Below are 20,104 nucleotides of genomic sequence, written 5' to 3'. Positions count from 1 at the left end.
ACCACATAAGTAGTCAACTCTAAGTTCTGGGTTCCCCGTATACTCCCTCTTTCTCCTACTCCCTCCCTCCATCCCCCATATTTTGTCGCTATTTAATCCGCCATAGATATTTAAAAATATAATAGAAAGTGGATTGAAAAAGTTAGTAGCGTGTGAGTTCTACTTTTATATATTAGTTTTATAATAAAATGTAAGTGAGAATGGGTTAGTGAAATATGAGGTCCACTACTAAAAATGGTAAAAGTGAAATGTGACAAATTTTTAAGTACGAACGAAAAAGGAAATATGTGACAAATTTTCAGGGACGGAGGGAGTATTAATAGTCATATTTTGCCATTTTCATCAATTCTCTTATTCATTAAGTGTCTTATTTCATTTTTATCATAAATGGTACTTCATCCATCCCATAAAAATATGCACTCTTTCTTTTCTAGTCCGTTCCACAAGAATATGCACTTTCTAATTTTCAAAAGTCTATTCTCTCTAATGAGGTGAGACCTATTCTTCACTAACAATACTTTAGTTATTTTTTCTATCTATCTCTCTCTCACTTTACCAATTTTACATTAAAACTCGTGCCGAATCCAAAAAGTGCATATTCTTTGATGACGGAGGGAGAAATATGTAGACTGATAGAAATCCATGGGTTCCATCCTAAAATTAATTGGTGATATGAGGAGGGGGTCATGAGACTAATATCGGGATTTCAGTTCTCTTTGTACACCAATGTGGAATAGTTGTATTATACACCCTCCTTCCCGGCTAAAATGACATATTTCTTAGCCGGCACAAGATTTTAGGAGTTATTAGCTAATATGTTTAATTGAAGAGAGAAAAGGTGGGTGCAAGTATTAAAATAAAGAGAGAAAGAGAGATGAATATTTTAATTGAAGTGAGGAAAAGTGGATGAGTGTATTAATTGGAGAGAAAAAGTTTCAAAAAAAAGAAAATGTGTCATCTTACTTGGGACAAAGTAAAAGGAAAATGTGTCATCCTAAGTGGGACGGAAGGAGTATTTTTTAGTTTCAATTGTCAACACCTTCCCTCAAACCCTTCAAGGTGAACCTTGGAGGGGTTGGGCTACTAGCCCCATTTTTTTTTCCCCAATCGTTTGGGCCACTGACCCAAATTTTAAGTCCAGATATACTGCTGGGTCTGTTAAATTTGACCCACAGTCGGGATACCATGATAGAAATCCATGAGTTCTATCCTAAAACGAATTGGTCATAGGAGGAGAGTCCCATGAGACTTATATAACGGACTAAGCTCTTTGTGTACACCATGATAGAAATCTATGAGTTTCATCCTAAAACCAATTGGTGATAGGAAGGGAGGCCCATGAGACTTTTATAGTGATTTCAGTTCTCTTTGTAAATCGATGTGTGATAGTTGTATTGTATTTTTTAGTTTCAATTGCCAACATAGATATCACATTCCACCAACTTATTCCACTCACATTTTATTATAAAACTAATACTACTATATATATAAGTGGAACATATATTCCACTAACTTATTCAACCCATTTTACTTTACATTTCTTTAAACTCGTGTTGAACTTAATTAGGACTCTTATTATGGGACAGGGGAAGTATTGAATATTCATAGGCCATTTTTTTATTTGATAATCATGTATTACTCCATCCATCCCACAATAAGAGTTACATTTTGCCATTTCGATTCGTCTTATAATAAGAGTCACATTTCACTTTTACCATAAATATTAAATAGTAAGTAGGTCTCACATTCCACTAATTCATCCATTTATATTCTATTATAAAGAGTGGACTTCATATTTCACTAACTTTTCTAATCCACTATTTTTTATATTTCTTAAAATTCGTGTCCAAACAAATATTTATGTAACTCATATTATGATACTGTGAGAGGATTATTTAAAGTACCTGTAGTACATCCAAATATATGTTACCCGTTGATTTATTTGTTCTTTTTTATCTAATTGTTGACTTCTAAGCATTGCTTTAATTCTCAAAGCTTTGGCGTACTACTCCCTCCGTTCTGCGACAGTAGATGCGTCTTGATTCGGCACAAGATTTAAGAAAAATTGTGTTAAATGTGTTAAATAAAGGAAGAATAAAGAAAAAAGTGAAAAGGGTAGAGAGATGAAGAAAGAATAAATTAAGATAGAGTAAAGTAACAGATAAGAAATGTGTTGATTTTTGCTATAAAAGGAAATGACTCAACTACTATGGAACGTACCGAAATGGCAAAATGGCTCAACTACCGCGGAACGGAGGGAGTATAATCGAAGAACGTGTTTTAAATGGAGAAAACCTTTCTCCAGTAGTAGCCCGCATGCCGGCCATATACACGAGACCATTTTACAGCTCAAGGTGACATTAAACCAAAATTCTAAACCAATTCTAAATATGAAAGGTGTTAAACAAATACTGAAGAGGTCTCAGATCTACTTAATTGTATGCACTTGAAATAATGGTCAGATTTCTCAGATCCAGAGAATCCGCTAGATCACAGGGTCTAGGAACTCAGAGAACCCTTGAAACCGTCGCTCATTGGGCACACAATCTTATCTGCCCTTTCAAAACCCTCAACCCACAATACTAAAGGCTAGTATAAGGAAGTAGGGATCGAATCCCACAGAGATGGAAGCGTAAGAAAGCATTCAAGAGACTTTGGACAAGGGTTTTGGCTGCTGCCACGCAACTTTGGGTTGAGAACTAAACTACTAGACTCGGGAAATGTAAATGATCTATTCTAACAGCTATACCTAGGAAACCATGACGAAAGCATGCATGACGGAAATTTACCAGACCTAGTGAATTACTTCTCCTAAAATGCCTAGACAGATGAAGAACAAACCGTGGGGACCATTTCCTAAAATAGCAAGGTACGAATGAAAAGTTGCAATTAACTAACTAAGAATTTAACCAACAACTAGCTTCATCTTCACAAACAATTCTCGATCACAAAATACAGAAAACAGAGTAAACAGTAAATCAAAACAGAGCATGTCGAATTAAACTATCAGATTTCGATTAACTAAGAAAAAAAAACAGATTTACCGCTGCTAGACGAGGCAAACAAGAAAACAGAAACTAAACTTTGAAACCCATGCAGAAATTAACAGATCTAAGCATCGGACGCTTCATCCGCTCTGGATCCAAGCCATCCACCACAAACCACAACAATTCCCATCTTCGATCACACCGATCCACCAAAATCAACCGATCAACTACAATCCAACACAATTCAACTCAAACAACTCAGATCAAGTGCGAAAAGCATCCAAAGAGAAACAACAAGTAATGTAAACATGAAACGAAAACATAGCGTAAACCTCCAAAGCTAGATAAGTACGAATTCAACAGAGATTCAATAAAATAAAGCCGAGCTTCGAACAGCGAAGACTCGGGGAATTCACGACAGAAATTAAAACCAGAAAGCGATAAATTGTTTCTTCACCTCTCGTAGAGACGGTGGTACACCACGATGCTGCAAACTACGAACCCCGAACCCCAAATTGGTACCCCTAATGTGTGTGTAGAGTGTGAGAAGTGAGCTAAGAGCAAAAATGGATGATGGATGCTCTCAGGCGTGATGCGTGCTCTTATTTATAAGTGTGGAGTAGAGCTTCTAGAATCTTCCTTGAATTCTTCTTTCTGCCATTCTTCTAGAATTCTCCTCCGTCTAGCGATTTTCCCTTCTGCTCACTTTTCCTATCAGATTCCTTTACTAGGTAATTCCTTCCTTCTTCCTGGATTTGACATTTTCCTCTACACACCTGGCTTAAAAACTGTGTTAGACCCAGGAAATTATTGGATTTAACCCCATAACTAATGCATGAAATTAGCCTTATCAAACTGCTCACACTTAAACCATACTTGTCCTCAAGTATAAAGACAAGAAAAAGATATAAGGCGAATTTCAATGCATGGTTATCTCATGACCGACCCCTAAAGACACTCAGACACCTAGACCTAGACATCTCTCCAAATCCTCTCCTTCCCTTCGTCCACCTAATCGGTTTGTCAGTTCGTCCAGATAGCCTATAGCCTTACCAGTTGTTGGATTCAAAAATACGAAAAGAAAGAAAAATAAAAACCGAAATGTAGAATTTACTTGGTCATTGGGGGGTATCAATTCTGAGTCTGGCCCCCTCGGGAGCCAGACTTGGGTGGTACGTTGGGGCAGTTCGTCTTCACTTTCTTCTTAGACGGTGTCGACACCGGTTCTCTTTCATCTACCAGGGGTTGTTTTGATAGGGGCTTCTTCATATAGGCGTCCAGTAGATGACATGTGTACATGTGGCGGGAGGGATTGACAGTCATCTGGTGGCAAGCTTGGGCCAACTAGTAGCCGAGATGGACTTTGATTCTCTTCGACATGCACGAGGTGAAGTAGAGTTCGGTAGTGGTGAGGCTTGAACTAGCAGTCCCCATGAGGTTGTAGCCGACGAATTCCTGCGCAAATCGGAGGAGGTGGTTTGTGATATGGATCCCCTTTGACACACTGGTCTTGAAGTTTCCACTCCTGCCATGCGTTATAGCCTCCCATGCCGATTGTGGTGTGAATCCCGGAGTGTTTCTCGGTGGGTCGAACATCCTCTCATTCCATATTCCTTCGTCGTCCTTTGCATTCGTGAACAATCCCATTCGGAGGGACCACTCTCTGACACTCATCACATGCTCGATGTTGAACAGGCGGAAGGAGATTGACTCAGGGTCTGGGTCTGTAGTAGCCTTGAATCGGAAGGTGGAGAAAAACTCCCTTGCTGCGACCAAAGGCACCTCATGTTCACTATGATTCAGCAGCCACTCAAAATCGATGTCCTGAATATGGGCGAGGAACTCTTCCTCCGACTCGATGTGCCTCAGAGACTTTGAATCATAGCACTTGCCCGACTTTGCTAACTTCCCAACTGCGCTCCTTTCCTTGTAAATCTGTGCTCTCCTAGAGTCATCAAACTTTGCCATGGATCCCAGCAGCTTCTTGGTGATCCATATCTCAGTCCGCTCATAGTTGGGTATCTCCTCCTCCTCTGATTCCTCGTCTTGTTCACTCTCAGCAGCTGGACTACCAGGTTCAGGAACCTTGGTTGGTGCAGGGAGTGGCGCCTCAGCTTCCTTGACGGAAGAAATTCTTTTTGATTTCCTAGGTTGGGAAGTGGCCACATGCTTTCCTTTGCGCTTGCGTTCCATGGCCATGCAGCGTTCTTCCGCAGTATCTACTTCCTCGTTAGACCTAGGAACGTCCTCCTCATGTGCACTTCCTACCCCGGGGCAGGAAATTCCGATCCTCTGGACTGGTCGAGGTCATCCACCTCGTCCAGCACGCTTCTTCGTGTCCTTCTCCGGACTCCCTCGGATTTATCGGTGAGTCATCTCCTTCTGGCACATCCAACAGATCTACAATTTCCCGTAGCCCTCCTTCCTCGGGCTCCTGTACTTCAGTAAAACCGGGGATTTCCTCCCCCACAGACATTCCTGGGGTTGCCCCCTCAGCAAACATTAACGGGGTTTCCCCCTCAGCAATTTTCGGGGTTTTCCCATCAGTAACCAGACCAGGGGTGTCCCCCACTACAGACGTAAACGGGGTTCCCCCCTCAACATACAGAAATGGGGTTTCCCCCTCAGAATTTCTTGGGGTTTCCCCCACAGCAGACTTCAACACAGGGGTTTCCCCCTCAGCAGACCTTAACACAGGGGTTTCCCCCTCCACACTCTCATCCACAAGGGTTTCCCCTTCATCAGCATCCTCTTTCCCATATCATCCACCACTATCCTGTCCAACTCCGTCCCCAGATCTCCACCGTCCTTCTGTCCACTGGCCTCCTCCTCCTCTGTATGCGATTGATCATGAGCGGGCGCTCTGATTGAGGCTTGAGGCTCGTCGGGATGTGCGATTGAAGGTTGGGCCGTCGTTTCGTCAGGAATAGTCGGCGGCGGTGGTACTGCGGCTGTGACTCCGGTTGATCTTTCTTGTTGCATTGACGAGAAAAGGGCGAAAACTCTCCTGGCCTCCTCCTCGCTGCCAAATTTTTCTTTTAGTTCCCTCAAGAACGTTGCCTCTTTGGGATATGCGGCGGTAATGGGCTTTTCCGTTGAGTGCTCCGGAATTGAAGTCAATCGCCACTCGGTTCGTATATCATGGATTGGAAAAGTTGCTTGTGCAACAACTGGTGGTTTCGCGACCAGTTCCGCCGGCGCTTTGGACGAATCGCCGGCTGGTGGTTTTGGGGTAGGGTTCCCCTTCTTTATGGTGGTCGTTGGTGCTTTCTTCATTGCCTAATCTGCAGAAAATCACTAAGACTAGGCAGATTTTGGGTTAGGGTTAGAGAGAATTTGGGTGTGGGTATTGTGAGAGAAGATATTTGGGAGAGAATAGAGTAGAAAGAGAAAGTCGGGTGTGATTTGATTTTTGGAAGGAAAAGATTATTAATTTTTTTTTGTTTTTTCTTAGATAAGGAATGTGAACGGTTGCAGGATGATGTAAGCAACCGTACGCCTTCTCGAAAAGTGGATTTTGAATTTCAAAAATTATCCGATTTCTCTCCAAAAATACTTGATCCGAAATTCATGCCTCCCCCATGCAACTCACAATACCACACAAAAACAAAGGCGAAACGCCAAGTTCCCAGGTCAAGGATTATAGATGAGACAAAACAATTTCCTTGAGGAGCTTGGTGTTTCGAAAATATTTTTAGAAGATTAATTTTTTTCTTTGTTTGGATTTTTTTTTTTGAAATAGCATTTAAACTATTTACACATGCATCTGAGTATTCTTGAGATCCCCTAGGTCAGTGTATAGATAAAATTTATTCCCATTTTACCTGACCTAGAAATTCGTCGAGAATATTCACTTGCCTGACCAGTTAATAGAGGGTGTGTGTAGTGGCACTTCATCCACTACACACAACTCCGAATTATCCCTAAAGACTTTCACTCGATGACCATTAACAAGGAAATGAACAGAATTAGAGGCACTTCCCTGGATTTCCACAGCTCCACTTGCTCGAAGGCTAGCAATGGTGTATGGACCTATCCACTTAGACTTCAACTTCCCAGACATTAGCTTGAGCCGAGATTAAAAAAGGAGTACATTCTACCCAACTTGCAATTCCTTGACCCGGAGGTTCTTGTCATGCCAGAGTTTTGTTCTCTCCTTGTACCACATTGCCGAATCATATGATTCCAGTCTCAATTCCTCCAGCTCTTGCAATTGCAGCTTTCTCTCTTCTTCACATGCCTGTGCCTTCATATTCATCTCCTTGATGGCCCAATAGGCCTTGTGTTCTATTTCCAATGGTAGGTGGCACATTTTTCCAAAGACCAACCTGTAAAGTGACATCCCAATAGGAGATTTAAATCCAGTCCTGTAGGCCCACAATGCATCACCGAGCCTCCTGCTCTAATCCTTCCTTGACGGGTTAACAGTCTTTTACAATATTGCTTTGATTTCCCGATTAGAAATTTTTGTCTGGCCATTAAACTGAGGGTGGTAAGGTGTGGATAACCTATGGTGGACACCATATTTCCTCATCAATGCTTCGATGGTGCAATTGCAGAAGTGTGTTCCTTGGTCTGAGACTATAGCTCGAGGCACTCCATACCTGTTGAAAATATGCCTTCAGAAACTTTGCTACTTCTTTCGATTCACAGGTGGGTGTAGCCTTTGCCTCTATCCATTTGGACACATAGTCCACTGCGACCAATATATAAGTGTTACCATAGGAAGATGGGAAGGGTCCCCATAAAATCCATTCCCCATGCATCAAAGATCTCGCAGACGATTACTGGAACTTGGGGCATTTCATCCCTCCTTGAAATTACTCCCGTTTGTTGGCATCTCTCGCAGCATTGACAGAATTCGAAGGAATCCTTGGGTATTGGTTAGCCCAAGCCTGCCATCAGATGACAGCCAACCCCACCCGCCACATGTACACCTGCCATCTCCTGGGCGCCTATATAGAACGCAACTTCGTGATGAAGATTGGGAAGGCGGAGCCCAGTGTGACGATGTGCGAGCCCCCGGAGCTATTTAGCATGGAATATTTTTTCAACAAGGGGCTCTTACACATGGAAGGGCAGGAGTTGTGCTTCTACAATATAGGGGCGAATGTGGACTAGGTGAAGCGTGAACCGGAGCTGGTGGAGGATGTGGTGACTGTGGACGTGGCAGAGCTACGGAAAGAGATGGCCATGATGAGAGAAGAGATCGGGGGGGTCAAGAAAGAGCTGCAGGAAATTAAGGGGAGTCTGGATGCCCTAGCCGAGTGGTCATCTGCCCAGAATGATAGGATGACCGATGCGGTCAAGATTATGAAGAGAATGGCAGAATGGTTGGGAGAGGTGTTTCCCCAGACCCAGCAGAAGCTGCCCTCTGGACCCAGCAAAATGGTCCGGCAGCCCGGTCCGGGAAGCTCCTCCCAACAGCGGCTTCCACCCCTCCATCCAAGCCATTGGTAGCCCCCCATGCGTCTTCAGCCCTTGCGTCTGTCTCTGTGAGGAAACCCATGTCAAAAACCCCAATGATTACTGAAGAGGAAGCGCCGGCGTCGCCGACAAAGAAGAAGTTGAAAGTGAACCGCCCCAACGTACCACCCAGGTCTGGCTCCCAGGGGAGCCAGACCCATAATTGAAATCCCCCCCCATTGACCAAGTAAATTTTAATTTCAGTCGTTTAGTTTTTTTATGTTTATACTTTAATTGTGATGAGCATGTGTACTTGTTTTTCTGTGTGTTCTCCCACTTAGCCCAATCTTTGGTCTAAGTGTGAGAAGTTTTTGTGTAACTAGAGCATGCTATCTGTCTATTGCAATGTGTTTTCTTCCTCCACTTAGCTCAATTCTTGGTCTAAGTGTGAGAAGTTTATGTGTTTATTCAGCATGTTGTTTTGTATTTGTGTCTTCTCCCACTTAGCCCGTTGCATGGTCTAAGTGTGAGAAGTTTTTGTTATTTGTTTTGATTGTGTGCCCCAACTCCCTTATTTCCCCCCTTCACTAGGACAGCTTGGAGACAAGCTGGAGTGAAGTGGGAGGGGGTAGGAGAGTTAGTGCAATGTGTGCTCAGCATGTGTAAAAATCCCTAGGTCTAAGAGTTTTTTTTAGGTTATGTGTTTGAAGCATGAATTAGCAAGGATAATAAGCCAAGATTCCCTTAGGAAGAGTAACACATTCCAAAAAGAAAAAGGGTATATTATGCATATACCTTCTTAAAAAGGGAAATATACCCTTCTAAAAAGTAACACATTCCAAAAAGAAAAAAGTATCTAGAAAGGTAAATTATTTTAAAAAAATAAAATAATAGTACAAAATGCATTAAAAAAATATGAAGTTTAATACCTTCTCAAATACCTTTCCCCTTGGAGAAGAATTTTTCATGAAAAGAAGACAAATATGGTAGTTATAAGATTTTACCTCTCCATGGAAGGGAGGTAAAGATACCTCTCCAAAATAGGAAAAGGTATAATACCTTCTCAAATAACTCTCCCCTTGAAGAATGATTTTTCATTAAAAAAAAAAGTAAATATGGTAGTTATATTCGTTTACCTCTCTATTTACCTCTTCCCTTGGAGATGCTCTAAGTCAATTAGCAATTTGGCTTGATCGATTACAATTGAAAATTTAGTGGTTTTGACATTATTACCGATCATAAGAGAGAGAAATAACCAAAGAAGTAAAGTTTCTTTAATCTTAAGTAATTGGACACCATGTGCAATACGCCCGAACTATTATAATTTTTGCTAGATTGATTACAGATAATTTTTATAGTGATGTGAATTATATTTGCATGGTTTTTACCTATGCACTTTCATGTGTTTCATAGATTTATTGGGTCATATATTAGTTTATAATTATAGGAAGTAACTCAAGATAAATTGAACAAAGAAAGGAAGTCCAAGCGCAAACTGTAATCGACCTATCACGATTATCTCCAAATGCTCTTATAAGACTATCAATATCTCCAACTTCGAAAGAGCTTTGTGTAGGTACCTCGCACGCCTCAATCGGAATCTGGTAAAGAAAGTTATAGTTGTTTTACGAAAATTGCGCAGTACAGTCAAGAAGTGACAAAATTTTTGCAAAAACTCGGGTTTAACCCTATATTTCTACCAGTACAGATAGGCTTCAAGAATTCAAAAGCGATCAAATCTCAACCTACTCCACATTTATATAAAAGGGTCCATTTGGTTCACAAGTCACATATTTTAGTCCATCTTTCGTTCCACCGCCACACGGAGAATCATAGGGATCCACACAAAAGATGATTGAAGACGTCTCTATCTCATCCAATAGAAGAGTCGTCGATTGTGGTATTTGTATTTAGATTTTCTTTATCAAGACATGTGTAGTTGTCACACCTCAACTCTTTTGCCGTACACATTTGTAATAAACAAAAATTCTTTCTGTTCCACAAACAAAAATTCATAAAAATAAAAAACAATATCATCTCTACTTTTTCCTTTCACTTACTTTACTCTCTTTCTCTTCATTAACCCACAAAACAACATATATAATCATACACAAGGCAAAGCATATATCATAAATAATTTCATCTCCATATGCATATGCGTCTCTGATCAATTTATTATTTTGTGACAAATCAAGCCTGGTATCTGCCCGGGATTCCTCTATGACCCGAAGGTCCCTCTATAATTGGACTCATAGGTCCCTCTGTATATGGACTCATAGGTCCCTCTGTATTTCAGATCCAGGGCAAGACCGTCACAGATCCTCTTTAATCATATGATTCATGTACTTTCAAACAATATGTAACATATATCAATTCTATCAACTACAAATTCATATTATTTTCAATTAAATAATTCCAGTGCAATATATAAATTTATCTTCTGCACCAATCATATATTCGTATCATATTCCATCATATAATTCAAATATTCATCCACTTTAACACTAAGAAATCAATCACATAACACTTGTAAAATTAAAAGTGTGATTTATAGCCACTTGATTATGATAGATAATCTATCTAATTTCCGATTCCATATCATACTGTATGTCCCCTTTCTCTACCAAACTGACTTGGTTATCAGTTAGCTACTCTCCATATTACTTCTTAGTAGTAGGAGTGTGTTAAAATGGCTATAAGAGGGAGTTTTGGATTTTTCGAATTTCTGGGTTTTTGGAGTGTGCAAATCTCTTTTGCCCTTTTTCATTTTTGCCCCCCTTTTTTCTTTTCTTTTTTTCCATCACAATTTCCATCACATACTTATACAAATAAAAGAATAGCTTAATCGATAAGCTTCGGAACTTTATTTAATAAATATACAAATTGTATATAACCTAAATCACTTACACGTATATACATTTTTGCCATATGTCCGGCCACCAATTATTTATACTTATTATGTAATGCTGTAGTGTTAAACTATTAAATAATAGTGCTCCTTATTACCATCTTCTATATTAATATTCCCATGCACACACTAAAACAGGGTTGTATACGTGTAACATATTTACTTTGTAACCAAACTCTAACACATTTATACGAATATGATATATTTAATTTATCATATGATAAGGCTAATTTAGTTAGTTAACCAATTGTATAATGATGTTGAATATAAATACTAATTTTGATAATTGCTATAAATATAATACCTATCAATCTAATAAATTACACTAGTGTATAAAGATGCATAGGCTGGGTCAAGGATGTCACAGTAGCTAATTTCTGGATTATTTCTAATTTGTAGTAGGAATTGTTTTTACCTATGTTTCTCCAGATGATTGATAAGACATGTTTCTTGTAGTAGAACAATTCAGGAGGATTGTTGGGTTCGCTTATGGTGCGAACATAACCGAATCCAACAGCTCACTGATTTTAAGAGAACAGTATCAGAAATAATATTTAAGAATTGAATTTAATTGTTAAGAGTTGAACAACATGTAGTTTGATGTTGTTGGAGATAATTCACAAATTGTGGATAAGAAGTCTTTGTAAATAAAGAGTGAGAAAAAGAACACATGTCTATTGACATTGAATATTAAAATTTGATTATAAAATCAACTTATTTGGCTAAAATTTGATTATCAACCTTTGATTAAAAATTAAGTAACAAATTTTCAATACTTTCACGTATCAAGTTAAATGTTTATTTAAATTACTCCTTCTTCCCATATTAATTCACCCTATTAGACTTGGTTCAGATTTTTAAGAAAATATAACAAAAAATAAATGAAAAAATTTAATAGAATATGGACTATACTTTTATATATTAGTTTTATAGTAAAATATAAGTGAGATGTGTCAATGGAATGTGAAGTCTATTACTAAAACATTAAAAAGTAAATGTGCCAATTAATTGAGGTCAGATGAAAAATGAAATTTATGCCAATTAAGGTGGAATAGAGGAAATATAAAACTATTTAAACATTTTAATACGTCCAAAGTCATCAATTTTTTTTTTCCATTTTCCGTAACCATAAAACAAAATATTGTAATTTCTTTGGCGTTTTAGTATATACTGACCCAATAGCAATGAAATCTTATTGTAATTAGAATCTCTAGAGGAAGTAAAAATAATAAAGGAAAATAGTGTCAACTCACCTTTTTTTTATTCTTCCACTTTTCTACTTTTCTTACTTGTGTATGCAACACCATTAAGCAAGGATCTCGTAGTTGAACTAAACATCAAACAAAAGGAGAGTATACTCTCCATGAAATTAGGAAAAATACACTTTCATGGTTTGCAATGATCCCAAGAGTGTCTACTTTCAAATATTTAAAAGAACATTACAAAAAAAATTGACTAAAAGCATCCACACTGGTGGGAGATCGTCCGACCGATCTCTCAAGATCGCCCTTGTCCGACGATCGTCCGACCATTGCAGCTTATCAGAAGATCGTCCAGACGAGTGAGTCGACCGAAAATTCGATCATGGACAAGGCGACATCCGCCCATTGCGGGCGTAAGGTCGGACGAGGACGAGCGACACATTTATTCTTTCTTTTTTTATTATTTATTTTTTTTATTTTTATTTTTCAATCTATAAATACACCTCATTTTCGCTCATTTTCACACAACTCTCACACAACATCCCTCTCACTCACTCACTCACTTACTCACTCTTCCAAGATGTTCCCGACGAGGATCCAAATCGGACTATGGAATGGATAATGTTTTGCTTTAGGGTACCAGATTCTCGTTGGTATTCGTGTAATACAAGCGCAAGATTAGGCCAAAAAAAAGTCTCGAGGCCCATCCGTCAACTGAGAACATGACGTAGCTCATCAACGTTTGTTTGAAGACTACTTTGCCGTTGAACCACGGTGAGATCGACGATTTTTCGGCGGGGATTTAGGATGCGGCGAGAACTGTTTCTCCACATTGTTCAAATGCTGGAGGCGTGCGACGAGTACTTTCAGCAGCGCGACAAGATGCGGCCCTCAGAGTCAAGCTATCCCCCGCTTACGAAGTGCACGATTGCGCTTCGTCAATTGTCTTACAGTACCACAGCGAACATGTTTGACGAGTATCTTCACGTCGGGGATACAACTGGGCGGGAGTGTGGCAAAAAATTTTGTGAGGGCGTGGTGGACGCCTTCGGCGCCCTATATTTCTGCATGCCGACTGCCGTTGACTACCAGATCCTGATGGAGATGCACGAGATGGTGCACGACTTTCCTGAAAGGCTAGGGAACATAGATTGTATGCACTGAGAGTAGAAGAATTTCCCTACAGCATGGAGAAGCCAATTCACCGGTGGGTATAAGGTACCCACCTGACGATGATCCTTGAAGCCATCGTTGACCACTGTCGTTGGATCTAGCATGCTCACTTCGGCATGGCCGGGTGACTCGATTTATTTTAAACACGAGAATTACCCGCAAGTGTACGGGGCTAGTGTAACAATAAACAAGTACGAGTATCGTATCCACGAAGACAAATTGTACAACTCAAGTACCACGAACCGATTTTGACTACTATCTAGAAAATCCGGAAAGGTTGGTTTTGATTTTGAAAAATAATTAAACATAAACAAGACAAAAGCACGCAACAAAAGACGAGTTTCAAGTAAGAGAACGAGGTAGAGTCTTGGATCCAACTACAACGAACATGATGTGAACAACTCAACAACTTCGATTACCCATTTAAAGTCTCTAGGATTACTAGGAAAGCCGCTAGTCTAGACTAAGCCCTCTCTCGAGTGCACTTAACCAGTTGATTAATCATTAATATTGAAGTCTCCTTCTAATACGTCACAATTAACTCCTTAAAACAAAAGGCTCAAGCCCTCACTCTAGAATTCCTTCTCTCGAATGCAAATTATCTAGGTGTTGTTCATTCTTTTATCAATCCTAATTAGGTATCTCTCGATTACTCAAAACTAGGCCAACAAACCCAATTGGTAGCTAAGCAATTGAATTGAAAAGAAACAAGAACGAAACAAAGAAATCACAAGAGCAAAGGTAATCAAAAGTCCTTGAATTAATCACAAGTATTCATTGTAGTCTTCACCAAAACTCTACAAAAGATTTAGCTACTCATATCCAAAGCAAATTCACAAGAGAAATCCATAGAAAGAGATTTGAACATAGTAAAACTAATAAAGATACTCCCAAGGGTGAATTGAATGGGCAAATCGTCTTCGTCTTCAAACTTGTTGATGAATCGGACTCTTTGTCGCTTCAATCTGCTTTTAAAAATGTGGAAACTGCTTCTGGGGCGTGTGGAAAGTGTCCTGTAGTCGAACCCTAGGTCCTATTTATACCCGGGGCGAAAATAGAAGCAATTCAGCAGTTACGAGCAATTCGCCCGGCCGGGCGATTTTTGAGTAACAAAACGCCCGACCGGGCGTTCTTCTTAACACACGGCTTGGGCAAAAACGCCCGGTCACAGTGGATATGCCCGGTTTGGGAGGCCAAACGCCCGGGCTTGCGTATAAAAACGCCCGACCAGTTGTAGTAAAACGCCCGGCCTCCTGCTTTGGTGCCAGTTTCGTCCGTTTCCACCTGTTGTGACTATAAAAACTCGACAAACTCATCAAAACACTAAAATAAGGGATCATAGATGAAAACTCAAGTAAAGTGCTACAAAATACTCAATTATGCACTTCCAAACATCCTAAATACTTGCTAAACTACGAGTTTATCAACTCCCCCAACCTTAAACACTTGTTTGTCCTCGAACAAAAAAGAAAACAAAGAAAAATAAACTCTTGCAAGTGTGTTGGATTTTCATCATTGCCTCAGAAAAAAAAACAAGTCATCATGCATCATTAACTTCGCAAACAAGTAGAACCATATCGAACATTGCTTCAAACTACTAACACGTATTCCACCTTGTCAATTACCCTCACTGGATGTATATAGTGTAATTTTTTTTCAATATGCTCTCGCGCTCAAAGTGTATGGGTAAAGTATGTAACTCTCAAGTCAATCAAACATGTATAGTTTACCATAGGCTTGCTCGAAGTCTAGACTCTCCTCTGCTATGTTGTGACTATAGATTTAGGATCCGAAAGGTCTTTTCTTCCGGTTGTAATGTAAGGCTTTTTGGTTAGGTGAGGAACATTTGGCCAAAGTGACTTAAAATCCCAAAGATGAAACTACAACTACTCTGCCCATGTGTATTACAATTCTCAGTAGACTAGGCTTTGCCTAAACTCTTCTCAACTTCTCAATCCTCATGTTTTTCTTTAGCAACATTTATTCAATCTCAACTCAACCTCCTTATTCAATCGAACCTATACTTTTCCCATTTCTTTCTTTCTTACTTTCTTCACTCTCTTCTTTTTTCTTTTTTTTTTCTTTTTTTTTAATCCTTTCTTGCTACAACAATCTCCTTCTTCCAAAAATCTCTTTTCCTATGACCCAACAAAGATTCAATCCATATTTTTGGCTATCAAAGAAAAAGGCTTAAACTCAAAATAGGCTAACAAAGGATTATGATTCGCAATTTGGTTCAAGGTTAAGATAAGGTTTCAAGGGATGGCCTAACGTCCTCTCCTATCACTATAACCACTTTGCAGATTCAAACAGACCGCGAGCAAGTTCTAGAAACATATAGCATAGTTGATGAAAAATCATACATAATTTTTTTTTAGATGTCTCAATCCTCACAAGGTAGTTTTTGGCACTAGACAAGGCAACGAGCAATTCACTTTAGGCAAATCACAAATAGGAACACAAGTCACTTAGCTAAATCAACAAGTTTTCGCAAATATTTTTTATCATAATCATCATAGGTAACTCATCCAATAAACATGCTTAGTTCATCATGCTTAGTTTATCTTGCCAACTCACCCATTTCCCATTTCGAATTCATCCAAGGAAAGACTCGACCAACAACAACCACAAAAGTTAGACACCAAAAGAAGAAAATCAAATAAAAGCAAATAAACTGTCCTACTATCACCACATAAGATGCCATCATATCAAATTAGGGTACATGCCAGAATCACTCAAGTCACCACAAATTACATCACGGGGAACACGAATTAGGGAGAGGGGAAAGAGAAAAAGGCTCAATTCCACTAGACACCCCCCCAAACTTATTCCAAGCCAAGGCAAGGATAAGTTTGAAAGAATGTGGAATTGGGGCGGACCTCTACTGATTCGATGGGTGATGAGGTGGTCGCCACATGGCCATGAAATCTTGTTGCTGCTGCACAAAAGTGGCCCATCTTTCATCCTGCCGGGCATAGAAATTCCCAAATTGGGCATTGATGTTCGCCCACTGATCATTGCTCTGCTGGTGCCACTGAATCCATTGAGCGTCGTTGTGCTCCCGCAGCTGCTGCATGTTCAGCTCCACTCTGTCCAGCCTATTGTTGATGGCATCAATATCCTCCTCAATCCTGACCCCACGGTTCCTCCGTCGTGAGGTGCTTGGCTCGGCCCCATCTCTTCCTTGTTGGGTCGGTCCCTCTTCATGCTCTTCTTCCTCCTCTTCCTCGTCTTCATCTGCTGCTTCATCACCGCTTGGCCCCGGGCTCGCCACATATTCGGGTGGGTTCCCTGCTGTGATGTGGTGGTGGGCTAGGTTGTTCATCAACCAGTTCTCCCGTTGCTCCGGTCCGTGGACATGAGTGGTGTCGGAGTTGGGAAGTGGGAAGTGATCACCGGTCTTTTGCTTCAAGTATATCTAGCCATGTTTGTCCGAGGCTATCACAGTCGTTCTCTTTAAGAACGTGATGTCCAGCACCGGACTCGGCGACTCTCCAACGTCTGCTATCATGCCATTCAGTGGCACCTCGAGATGGAGGGCAATGGCGGCCACCACCGCACCAACACACAGCGTCCCATTCTTCTTCTTTGCGGCCGGTTTGAGATGTTTAATCATGAAGTGGCCCAGGTTCAGCGCTGGTTGTCTATACAAGATTTGCCACAACAGAAACAGCTCATCTCTGGTGATGCTCCGATGCTCCACTCGGGCGAATCCTTTGCAAGATCGCACTACAGTTTTCCGTCAAGTTGACGGTCTCATGATGCTCCCACTTCTTCTTTTTGGCGACAGCTTCCTTGAGAAACTTGACATATCCGGGCATCTGCTGCAGTGCCTCAATCAGCGGAATGTTAATCTGCACCTTCTTAAAGATCTCCCAAAATTTAGCGAACTGATCATTCTTCTTCTTCCTTTGCAGCATTTGGGGGAATGGCACTCTAACCTCTGCTGGCTTGACTAGTGTGTTCACCTCAGGGTGAACTGCAGGAGATGATGTCTCGAGTTCCTCCTCTTCTACTTCAGTCGCTACTTCCTTCTCTGGCTCAGCTGCAGGTTTTGATGGAGTCTCTGGCATGGAAGGACCCTCATAACTCGTCCCACTCCTCAAGTGAATCGCCTTGCAATCCTTGGGATTTATCGTTGGCTGCCCTGGGAATTGCCCTGGCTTATGCTGGCCGCTCACAGATTGAGCGATCTGACTCATCTGCACCTCTAAGTTCTTCATATGTGTCGCCATGATGTGCACATCATTCTCTACCTTCTTGAGCCTCTTGTTTGAATGCTCCATATTCTTCTGAGACTGGGTCATGAAGGTATTCAGTATGTCCTCTGAACTCCTCTTCTGCGGCTCATTGATCATTCCTTGAGACACTGTAAACCCCGGAGGTGGCTGCAAGGCATTGTTGGGGTTCCCATAGGAGAGATTGGGATGTGGCTTATTCCCAAAGTGGTTGAAACCTCCATCCCCTTGATTGGGGCGGGAGTTGTTATAGTATCTGTTGCCCCCTTGGTGTATGTAGTTGACATCTTCTACACCTTCTAGGTTATCTTGCACCGATGATCCCACTCCCATAAGATCCAGCTTCTTGTGGATGAGCTCCAATTGATTCGCCAAGCTGCTGTCGGGACTGACTTCTGAGGCAGAAGCTATTCTGTGCATCTTGCTCCTCTCATTAGTCCAAGTTCCATCATTCGAGGCAACTCTCTCGATCACCTCCATTGCTGCCGCCTCACCAATCTTTATCAGTGATCCTCCTGCGCTCCAATTTAGCTCGCTCTTTGCATCAGGCAAGCACCCCTTGTAGAATACGAGGACTTGATGGGTTGGATTCAAACCATGATTAGAACACCGCTTCAAAAGGCTCTTGAACCTTTCCCAAGCTCCTCGGATACTCTCTTGATGAGTCATCTCAAATGCTAGAATCGCTGATTGCCTATTCAAAGCTTCACTCGGAGGATAGTATTTTGCTAAGAATTTGGCCACCAATGCATCCCACGTACGGATGGAGTTGGGCTCCAGACTGTCCAGCCAATCCCGGGCATCATCCTCTAGAGAGAAAGGAAATGCCCTTAATCTTATCTGTTCATCCGGTACTTCATTGATTTTCGTCGTGTTGCAGATCTGGATGAACTTGGTGATGTGTTTGTTAGGATCCTCCGTGGATCGGCCTCTAAAAACATTGTTCTCTACCATCTGAAGGAGCCCCCTCCTGAGCTCAAAGTTGTTAGCATCCACGTTGTTGCTAACGATTGTTGGATGGGACACCCCATTATAGGCAAACATATTCTGCACTGGTATCCCATTCTGCCCTTGATCTAACCGCCTCTGCAATGCTGCGAGTTGCTCTTGAAGTTGAGCATTCGTTAGAGGAGGTGGTGGATTGTTATTCCTGTTGTTCCCCCCGTTTCCTCCATCCATCAGAAAAGGAGGATGTGGCTCAAACTGAACAGGAGAGTGAACTGGTGATAGAGTAGGTGACGGTGGTTCTTGAACTGGTGAAGGTGACCGTCTCTGGACCGGAGAAGAAACTCGGATCCGCTGGTTTAGCCTCTTCAAAGCGTTTCTCCTTCTGTTGGATGCTTCGATCTCAAGATCAATAGGCTCTAAAGGTAAACCCTTAGAGCGTGTTTGCATACAACCTGAAAAAGACAACACAAATCTGAGAGCTCCAAAAAAATAAAAATAAAAATTAAAACAATAAAATCTAGAGTAGTAATCTCTATCTTTACCACGATATTAAGCTAAAAACACAAATTGTCCCCGGCAACGGCGCCAAAAACTTGACTCGATTTATTTTAAACACGAGAATTACCCGCAAGTGTACGGGGCTAGTGTAGCAATAAACAAGTATGAGTATCGTATCCACGAAGACAAATTGTACAACTCAAGTACCACGAACCGATTTTGACTACTATCTAGAAAATCCGGAAAGGTTGGTTTTGATTTTGAAAAATAATTAAACATAAACAAGACAAAAGCACGCAACAAAAGACGAGTTTCAAGTAAGAGAACGAGGTAGAGTCTTGGATCCAACTACAACGAACATGATGTGAACAACTCAACAACTTCGATTACCCATTTGAAGTCTCTAGGATTACTAGGAAAGCCGCTAGTCTAGACTAAGCCCTCTCTCGAGTGCACTTAACCAGTTGATTAATCATTAATATTGAAGTCTCCTTCTAATACGTCACAATTAACTCCTTAAAACAAAAGGCTCAAGCCCTCACTCTAGAATTCCTTCTCTCGAATGCAAATTATCTAGGTGTTGTTCATTCTTTTATCAATCCTAATTAGGTATCTCTCGATTACTCAAAACTAGGTCAACAAACCCAATTGGTAGCTAAGCAATTGAATTGAAAAGACACAAGAACGAAACAAAGAAATCACAAGAGCAAAGGTAATCAAAAGTCCTTGAATTAATCACAAGTA

At 40.8% G+C, this 20,104-nt stretch overlaps 2 protein-coding genes across 2 annotated transcripts; both read right to left on the bottom strand.

Annotated features, from left to right (window-relative positions):
* Positions 1-7,083: 7,083 nt before the first annotated feature.
* On the bottom strand, positions 7,084-7,790 carry LOC125220976. The gene is made up of 3 exons (XM_048123102.1): positions 7,708-7,790; positions 7,424-7,591; positions 7,084-7,315 (listed from the first exon to the last, which is right to left on the bottom strand). Exons 1-3 carry the CDS (start codon positions 7,788-7,790, stop codon positions 7,084-7,086), a joined length of 483 nt encoding a protein of 160 aa, XP_047979059.1.
* Positions 7,791-17,350: 9,560 nt separating this feature from the next.
* LOC125220975 lies at positions 17,351-19,754 on the bottom strand. Its single transcript, XM_048123101.1, has 2 exons — positions 19,751-19,754; positions 17,351-19,314 (listed from the first exon to the last, which is right to left on the bottom strand). The coding sequence occupies exons 1-2, from the start codon at positions 19,752-19,754 to the stop codon at positions 17,351-17,353; spliced, it is 1,968 nt and encodes a 655-aa protein (XP_047979058.1).
* Between the last annotated feature and the right edge of the window lie 350 nt (positions 19,755-20,104).

Source organism: Salvia hispanica, chromosome 4, assembly GCF_023119035.1.
Source record: "Salvia hispanica cultivar TCC Black 2014 chromosome 4, UniMelb_Shisp_WGS_1.0, whole genome shotgun sequence".
Classification (NCBI taxonomy): domain Eukaryota; kingdom Viridiplantae; phylum Streptophyta; class Magnoliopsida; order Lamiales; family Lamiaceae; genus Salvia; species Salvia hispanica.
Note: the sequence above shows the minus strand (reverse complement) of the source record. Positions and strands in the feature narration are given on the sequence as shown.